Source organism: Nomia melanderi, chromosome 13 (assembly GCF_051020985.1).
Source record: "Nomia melanderi isolate GNS246 chromosome 13, iyNomMela1, whole genome shotgun sequence".
NCBI lineage: Eukaryota > Metazoa > Arthropoda > Insecta > Hymenoptera > Halictidae > Nomia > Nomia melanderi.
In genome coordinates this window covers 7,944,390-7,954,415 of record NC_135011.1, presented here as the reverse complement: position 1 = coordinate 7,954,415, position 10,026 = coordinate 7,944,390, and the positions used below count along the sequence as shown (strand labels likewise).

The 10,026-nt window shown below is 37.6% G+C and overlaps 1 protein-coding gene across 1 annotated transcript; it reads right to left on the bottom strand.

Moving 5' to 3' along the window:
- Nucleotides 1–394: 394 nt before the first annotated feature.
- Nucleotides 395–8,425, bottom strand: CPR16 (cuticular protein 16). The gene is made up of 4 exons (XM_031988902.2): nucleotides 8,279–8,425; nucleotides 3,909–4,101; nucleotides 2,352–2,662; nucleotides 395–1,899 (listed from the first exon to the last, which is right to left on the bottom strand). The coding sequence occupies exons 1-4, from the start codon at nucleotides 8,285–8,287 to the stop codon at nucleotides 1,435–1,437; spliced, it is 978 nt and encodes a 325-aa protein (XP_031844762.1). The 5' UTR covers nucleotides 8,288–8,425; the 3' UTR covers nucleotides 395–1,434.
- Between the last annotated feature and the right edge of the window lie 1,601 nt (nucleotides 8,426–10,026).

Genomic DNA, 10,026 nt, shown 5'->3' with positions numbered 1-10,026 from the left:
TTACTCATGAGTTTTACCATATATAAATTAATAACAAAAAATTCTATTAATATAATATTAATAATTACAATTTAAAATATCTACGTTCCATTCTTTCTTTCATCGTCTACAAAAACGCAGAATGGCACGATGACCCTCTAATTACCATCAAAACGATACACGCGTAGACTCCAAGTGTAGAGGACAGAGCGGTCTCAATCGGGAAACATTGTGCATCGGGAGCGCAGCACAATCGAATTGAAAGCAGGAAACAAGGGTGAATAAAGAACTCGTTTCGTAGGTGGAATAATTTATTGTGAATCGACTTACCGCGACATGATTAAAAGGGAGAGGCGAATGCGAATTAAGTTCGTTCTCTGTTCGCCGGGGCGCGCGCCGCCGCCGGCCGCGCGGAACGAACTCGAAAAGCATTCAGAAAGTTTGATTACCCCGCACCAACCGAGCATCCTGTGGCGAGAAAGGTGTTCGGGAGAATTTGCGATCGACCGCGCGTGCAACGAAGATTGACCCGGGCCCCCTTGATCGCGTACGTTCGTTTGAAAAGTCGCAAAGAGAGGAGTTCGATCGGGGGAACTTCCGCCAGAATTACGTTCCGAACCGAACCGAAGCTGTTTTCTTTAAAAGGCAATCTCCTGGCTTTCCCCCGGTTCCCTCGGGATGTGTTTTTGCGAGGAAAAATTAATCTTATTCGGAAATTATCTTTGAAGAGGCTCTGGTATCAAATGGCCATCCCTTCAACGTGGAATCTTTGAATCAGTTTTCGTTGGAAATAGAATGTCTGGTTATTCATAATTATTTCTTCTTAACATTGTTTTGGTCCTTAGGGAATATTTGCATTATGTTTCCATGAAAATATAGTAGTAGCTTTTTAAGTCTCGATTGATATTTGAACCTGTGGTTTCTGAGTATGCGAGGTTATGGTATTGCTAAGAAATCTTTGATCACTTGTAATATACTGTTTATGAAATAAAAGAAGATAAAAGAAGAAATTTATTATAATCTTACGTGTACCAATTCTAAAATAAGAATTAAAAATAAATAATAGAATTAATACATATATATATATATATAAAATACCGAGCATCGAACAAGTAATCAATTTATCAAAGGAACCAACCAATTCCCCAAAAACGTCTCTACAAAGAAACCTTCGAAGACTTTCCTCAAGATGAAATTCCCTAAAAAGAAAGCACAATCCCAGCAATCTCCTAAACCAATCCATTTTCCAACGGACAACTTTCATCAAAGCGCGAATTACCAATTCCTCCGACAAAACCCACGTGGAACGAGTCTTCCGCTAACAGAACAGAAGCCGGATAATTAATACGTCCCGAACAAAAACGGTCTTCACCGAGGAGAGCGTGGAAGCGCTGGAAAAAAAAACGGTCCCCGATCCCTGAGCGACTGATCCTCCAAGGCACAAAGGAACTTCCGTTACTTGGCTTCCGGCAGATTGGTCGCAACTACCCTGAACCCGTTGTGGTCGGCCACGTAATGGACTTGTTGTAGGACGCCGTTGGGATCGATGTAACTGTAAGCACCCCTCGTCGTGCCGTCCAGGGACCTTGATTCGGTTTTCGCGCTGGAATCGCCGGCGTAAGTATAATCGTATTGGCCCAGCGAGTCCTGGGTATGATGGAGAGCGCTGTGCAGCAGTCGGTAAGGCAGAACCGGAAGCACGAAGGACGCTGGCAACGGCGCAGGCTTTTGGATCCCGTTCAGGGACACCAATTTCCCTATTTGCAAGGAATTCCCGTGCAGCTCTTCGGGTTTCCTTTGGTTACCGGGAACCAACGGCGGAGACAGTGTCGAGAGTTTCGCGAGACTCGGGTCCGGTTTCGGCACTTCAATTTTGTCTGCCTCGGAACGTGAGAGGAGGAACGGGCTCTTCGTGGTTTGCTAGAAAACAATGTAACTTGGGGTTTTGTTCGAATATATTGCTGAGTATTATGGTGAAATTTAAACATTAGAAATTATTAGCTTATTTTGTAGGGAAATAAGAGATGGTATTCTTGGTCTTCTGGTTTTTGAAGTTTTCGTTTGGGTACTAATTTCAAATTTGATTGAGAAAGTTATTTGAAATAGGTTTTTAACTTGAATATAACTTATTTGGAACTCGACGAGATATGCTTTGATGTATTGGAAAATTGGTAAATGATATTGAATTATAGTTGTAGTTAATAGTTGAATAATGATTATTATAGTTAATAATCTGTTCGATAATAATTACTACATCTAATCATTGAAAATGTGCAACAAAAGGATATTGTAACATTTTGGATCGAATTAATGAAGTAACTATTGTGCTCTCTTTATAAGTAAAGTACAAATATAATACAATAATTGCTTACTGCGATTTCTCGAACAGCCAGATTTTTCTCGTCGCCTTTACCCAAATGAGAGAAACTGAAATATGGTGGTAAAATGTTGTAAGACAGAATGTTCGATTGATAGTTGTTGGACTGTTCCCTCAACTGCGACTTCTGCAATTCTTCCAAGTGATTCTTTTTCGCTGCCGCCACTTCCGGTGTGTCCTGAATCGCTTGAAGATCATTTTTCGGTGGTTGCGGAAGATTGCTCGCGCTCACTCTGAACCCATTCTGGTCATCCGCCGTGTAAGTCACTGTTTGCAGTATTCCATTCGCGTCGATGTACGAGTAACCTGATATAATCAGAAGAAAATATTTCTCTATCCAATTGCTATTATTTAGATGAAAAGAATTTTTATTTCTTTAAAATAACAGATTTCAATCAATTTTTGTATAAACAGTAGATTGTTTAAAATTCCCCCTTTACTTTCAAGCAAATTAGTAAAATACTTTGAAATTCAATTTTGAACTTTTCAAAAATTGATTATGAACGTTTGTCACATTCTATTGAGGAAGATAAAGAAATAAAAATTCGAATAAATGTAATGAAAAGAAACAAGAAAGAAACATTATTATTCCAGCAGTTCACTTTTTATGTCTTTACGTCGAGTGTTTCATTTCGTCTGAGTCACCCTGTATGCATACGATTAACGGGATTGGTTGCGTTAAAAGCGCGCGTCAAGCGACGAGCTACACAACGTTCAGAAGAATAGGAGATGAACCCTTTGCTTGGGCGTTTGTTGCGTCACATCGATCATCGTTACAAAAGTAATCACTCGCGAACGTAGGCCGCGGTGTCTGCCGCTGATGTTCAGGAAAGGAATGTATGCCATTGACGCTTTTACGAGTCATCGAGCAGAAATGCTGCTTACGAACGTACCTGTCAATGGTTAATGAAGACGAACCTTATTCACCCACGTGAGAACTAGAATTCAAATCACGACTGAACTCCTAAGGAATATTTTATGAATAAAGAAAATATTAGAAGATATAATTATGGGAAGCAGATATTTCTATTATTTTATTTAATTATTAACCAAAACCTTTTCTCATATTGATCGTAAAAGTTTAAAAATAAAATACATTTAGTTAAAGAATCTATTCGTTAAACAATTTTCCACATTTCAATGTATTATTTATTAGAAATATCTATTCCTGTGTCATAATTGATAGAAACTAACAACTTTTAGTCTACCTAAATAATACTTTCAATTAAGTAGAATGCATCGACATTTAATCAGACAACAATACATTTTATTATATTTATTAAACTGTGTTACTACAAAAGGAGATTGAAAGTACAATAGAATTACGCACTAACCTTTAGATTAAAAGGTTAATATCGTTTTCGTAAAAATAAATGTGAACAAAACTTCTGTAGCTATGAAAAGTAATTGCGTCAGAAATTTTGAACTTCGTCTTTAGAACTTTTAGTAGCTTACTTTTAGAAGGACATGTGGTGAAAATAAAATGTTTAAAATTCAGTTTCTCATTATCAAATAAATAGAATTAGAGTGGGAAATAATTACGAGTACTTACCACCTCGTGTGATCCCATTCAAACTGGATTCTGATTTAGCTTGATGAGGCCCAGTGAACGAGTAATGGTATCCTCCGGATCCATCTTGTATGTGAAACTGGCGTAATGGTGTTAGAGGTCCCAAAGGGCTCAGCCAAACATTCGCGATCGGTGCAGCGAAACTTCGCCCGAGGAAGATACCAAACAGAATTCTCTGGAACGAAAATACATCTTCGATTCCATCTAGTACTTCCTCGAGTTCTATCAATATTCTCTGAAGCACAGTATTCTTGAATACTCAATTCACTGAGCTTAATTTAAACTTCTTTATATCTTTCGATCATAAATCCTTTTCAATATTTATATTATCAAATGATACAAAATATTCTTGCTAATTTCCCATAGGCAATATTTTAATATTTTTAATCAAATGATTCTGAAAAATTATTTTTCACTTCCAAAGACTTATTTAGTACTTAATTTCTTTGACAATTATATCATTTTAAAAATTGAAGAGAGTACATCTTGGCATTATTTTCTTGTAAACATAGAAAAATGTTCAATGAACTAATACATAGAAAAGTCTGTAAAAGTTTGAAAGCTAAGTTAAAAGTGTTAATTACTGAAAAGTAAGTAAAACATAGAAAATAAATAAATTTGATACGTGTACGTTTTTTCAGTAAAAATATTCTATTTAAAAAGGATGAAAATTATGCATGCAAAAATTTGTTAATTATTAATAAACTATTGCATTTGATCATGGTGGACTTGCCACGATAATGACCTTTGAACAATTTTAACGTGACCTATTCGCCAGGAATCGGATTCTATCGAGGCAAACGAAATGTCCTATGAATGTTCTATATACCGTCAGAACTTCCGGTTGGACTGGCGTTACCTTCGATATTTAACTTACGCACGAAGATTTGCCTCGATACTTCATCGTTGTAGAAATGTTTGAGCGCCCGAGGGGCAATTTGAAAGCGGCGCCAGAAACTCGACACGCGATTCCCGCCGGAAATTGCCGGAATAGATTCCGACAGGTCGGGAATCCTTTGCTATTAAGGAAGAAACTGTGACCCATTCACTTGCCTCGCCGCAAAATAGAACTTTCGTTGATTCAGTTATCGCTAGTTAGCAACGATATCGTTCGTTTCCAAATTGAATGGTACCTAGAGCATTTTCAGATGCTACATTTCGTGTATACGTATACTGTCAACATTCTAACGATTTATTAAATAAAGAGAATATCGTTCAATTATTAAATAAATAATTATTTTTATCGTATGACAGGTAATTATCTAAAAATATAGGTTTGTAATAAATTAATTTTTCGTGAAAAAATTGATATTTGATATTAATAATCGCGATGAAAAATTGAACAGAAGAAATTTGACCAACGTAGAAATAGTTTAACGAGAATGAAGATGAAATTTTTAACCGACTTTTATGGATATTTGTCAAGTTCTGAATAATATAAGAAATTCTTAAATGCCATTTGTCGAGTTAAAATAAGTGTTTTAAACCTGCGAAAAACTGTATTTATTCACTTAGATAGTTAATATGTAATATTAAAAATATTAAATACAGTATACAAACGCAAAACAAATTTGCATTCGTTAAAAGTCCATCATGTTATACAGGACTAAAATTATTAAGATGATCCGTGACCTATTGTGCACCGTGGCCGGAAAATCGAGTTTTCGTTGATTCAATTATCGATAGTTAGGAACGATACCGACTTGTTAGAAAGTTAAATGATGTTCGAGCATTTCGCGGAAACGTTTACCGGCATTAATAAGGCGTCTCGCGAGAAACTTCGACGAACTACCCAAGCACCGAGAAGTTGCGGGCTTCCGGAGATTATTTTGCGGATCATTCCGGATCGCCGCTTCCACGGGATGGAGGGAAACACCTCTGGAACGTTCAGAAACCCGCAATTTTCTTCCCCTGGTTCTTGCTATAGAATTTTAGAACAATCTTGATCAAACTTCAAACATACGCATTGCACATAAAAATTCAACAATTCTTTATAGATATTTTATAACCAGGATTGATAAACAATGTGTTTACTTCATTAATATTCAAAAAGTTAAAAATTAAGGGTGCACTAATTTTTATTAACGTTTTAAATTTTTCAAAGTTTCAAATTTACAATTTTATTCGTTGAGAATTCTTGATTACTTGTTACAGATAAAAATCTACTTATTGAAGCTAATCTTCATAATATGTAATATCCAAACACTCCACAATGAAAGACACTACAAACCAACAAAAAATCAAATCCAACCCACTTTAATACCTTTCCATCAATCTAAATCACAAGTCTTTTCAACGAGAACACGATGCATAGAAAACCTCCTCACGAAAAAGTGTAACATTAAAAGCGAAAAGGATCACCTTTCACGTCAACAGCTCTCCATGCCAAAGAAACCGTGTCCAAACCGTAAAGGAACTTTAGTATCGACAATCTCACAGTATTCGCCCGCGAAAGATTAAAAAGTGAATCAGCGAATTACTCGTCAGCACAGCCAACGAGAAAAACCAGCCCTTCCGCCATGGAACGGGAGCAGAAGTCGCCGCGTAATTAGCTCCGGAAACTATTCAGCGCTATTTAAATCGTTCCCACCCGTTGAAAACTTTTCATCCTGGATTCTCTCCAAAAGTTAACGCGCGCGCGTTTACAACGTTTCCGCGAGTGTTAATGAGAATCCTCGCGAGCCAGGTCGTTGCAACGATAGACAAACTGCAATATGCAGTTAAATATAATTATAATAGAGCGCGAGTTTAAAACTTCCGAGTTCGAAGGAGGCCGGCCCGCGAACGACTAATTGAGATCGCATCCCTCGAGCTGCTTCGTAAAACTTGAAAATTAGATGACAACCGTGACGCGCTCGGATTAAACTTCCCTTATTTGCACGCCCCGCGCCCGCGACTCTCTTACGACGCCCTTTACGCGACCATCTTCCCGAGCACCATCCCCTTGCCACCCTCTCGTTACCTTCGCCGTTGTAAACTGTATTCGGATTACAAATTTTACGCCTTTCATGTTCGAGCTTTGTCCTTTGAATATTCAGTTTTGCGTGTTGTTTGAGTTCAAGATCAAAGGGGAAAGCTTTGCGAGTTTGGGAGTTACTGATTGAAGGGAGTAATTGTTGCCATTTATTGTATTTATTGTTTGTTATTAGATAGTAGCATTTGGTATATTAAGAGAAGGTTCTGGTAAAAGTAAGTTGCAGAATTTAGATTTTTGAATACACGTATAACTAATAATAGAATTTTGTATATAAGATTGGAGAATATTTAAAACGGAGTTGAATACAAAATACCGTTTTATTATATTTTTAACCAACTTCATTGTATTTTAGTTTGGAACAATTTCATTTGCTGCAGCTAATAATTTTATCTGTGTATTAAAGTAATATCTCTATGTGAAGATTCAAGTATGGAAAATTCACTGTTTACTCATCAGGAGCTGAGGACTTGAAGATTCTACTGATTAATTTAATATATAGATTGTTAATTACATTACCTCAGTATCTGAAGGAAAGCTACGTCTGAGTATAAAATTCCTGGAAAGAGTGGCCTAATAAAAGTGTACTAAAAGAAGAACTTATACCAAGAAATTATATAAGTATATTACCCTTTAAAAGTTTAAAACATCAATTTCTCGTCAAAGAAATTTTAATTAACCTTCTCCATCCAGGTGTATTTATCTTACTCAGTATCTTAAAGTATTACACATTCAAGAAAATCCCCTGTTCTCCGATTGTACCATAAATATTCCCTAAACAGAATTTTTTCAAAAACTAAAAGAAAAAATATTTCTGAATAAAGTATTGTATTTAACACTAGAACCAACGTATCATCCAAAATAAATGGTTCCAGTTTTCTTACTCTGCAATTACTGATATAATACAAGTCTGAAACACCGAAAAGTATTTAAAAAATTAATATCTCCACTTGCACATTATAATAAATATCAGCAGAAATTTTAAAAAATCTATTATAACCTGATCTTTTTACATACTCGACAATTCTAATACTAACCCTTCGCACATAGTCTTTCCATAACGCCTCAATACATAACACGTCGAAATAAAATATTCTCATTACACAACTGACATCCAATATCTCGTTAAATCGTTTCCAAAAAATATCTCCATCTCATCAAAAATCAATACTCCTAATTCAAAGCTTCTAGGCAACCAAGAATAAAAATAAAATGATTACCAATTAATCACTCCCACCGAACAGAAGAAAATTACTCAACATATACCATAATCATAATCCCCAGAAAAATTCCAGCTGATTGCAAGAAGAAGAAGAAGTACAGCAAGAACACGAAGAAGAAGAAGAAGAAGAAGTCGAGTAAAGGCCGAGTCACTCACGAGTATCATGTTGTATCGGCCGTATCGAACACCGGACACGTTGGCTCGTCGATCTTCCTCCGACTTTTCACAGGTTTTTCCTTCCCGGCCGTCGGATAATCCCAGTAAGGCTCAGCTAACGGTTATGAGAGTGTGAGCTCTTCGAGGCATCCTCTTATATAGGAACCCGTGCTGGATATGCCCGTGCAGTTACGACGCGTCCCCACCAGAGCCGCCTGGTATCGGGGCCCTACGGGGCCCTACGGTGCACCGCGAAGCCCTCGGTGCACGGCCAGAACTGGCGAGGATCACAAATCACCCCGAGTTCGATTTCCAGGCCGATAAATCAATGTTTATTGGCCACGGTACGAGCCGTCGATCTCACGCGCATTCCGCCCGTACATCCGACCGGGGATGTTATCGTTGCTTCCTCTCGGCCCTTTTGCTCTCCTCGATCCAACGTCATTTTGGTCCACCGACGATTCCTGGAACAACGATTCGTTCCGCCGCGGCTGTCTTCGATCGTTGACGGTTTTCGGAACGATCGTGTTGTTTCGCAGACGCGAAGTCTTCGATTATTGATGGCTCAGGGAATGTTACTTCGTTTCGGTGTAATTTATGGATTATCGACGGTTCCTAGGCTACCGATTCGTTCTCGCGTTTTGGATTGTTTTATTGGTGGGGATTTTTTATCTGTGTCTTGGGTTAATTTTTGATGAATTGATTTGGGATATCGTTAGTGTTTGTAAATTTTATTTATTTTTCTGTTATTTCTTATGCATAGGTAGTATTAAACAATCTTTTATAATACAAATTTTCAAAATACGTTTTCTATTCTCATATTCCACTTTTCAAGCTATTTTTATCGCACATGAATATGGACATCTGTAAAAAATACGCGGTGAATACTTTTCAGCGCTCTACGTACACGCCGAGTTACATTAAAATCTGCATCTTCAAACAGAACGACGTTTCCTATTAAAATAATTTAAATATCTAATTCAAGAACAGCACGCAAGAGTTGAACACGAATACTAAAAAAATCAAAAACCTAGCAATTGACTAAAAATACAAATCTTCGTTAAACATTCATAGGAGACATCAAGTGATTCAAAGATACAAATCATCATAAAAAAAAACAAATAATTAAACATTACAATTTCCATTAAAAAATACATCATTCCAAAACACAACTCTCCACAAAAAAGAATAAACAATTCTAACATAAAACTGTCGAAGAAACTATCAAAAACAATTTTTCCCTAAAAAAGTATCAAATCAACCAATCCAAAAATAACAACCTACAAAATAATCTAACATCCAAGAATTCCATAAATAACCAGACTAATCAGAATCAAACCTCAACGTTCCTCCTCCTCGAATCCTACATCATCCACTTCCCGTCGCCGGCTCTCGAAACCAGCCCTAAAAGGGTCAGTGTCCACTCTGCAGTCTCATCCACACGACGACACGCGAATCATCCGCAGAAACACAGTCCCCCGTAGTCTCCATAGTGTCCCGAGACGCTACAGAAAGAATGCTGCGTCCCCCGTTATCGTTATCACCGCGTGGAACTGGAAACGCGGAACTCGAGACACCTAAGCAACGTGTAGGTCGGTCCGGGCGAGCGAAATTTATGATCGGCCTCGTCCCGCCGCGACGACACGCGGCCCAGGTAACGAGTTCATCAATTCCATTGGTATTACTCACGTAGCGGCGTCGCCTAGCGCAACAAGTCCCCGATGAGGCGGATTTTTCACCGGTGTCTA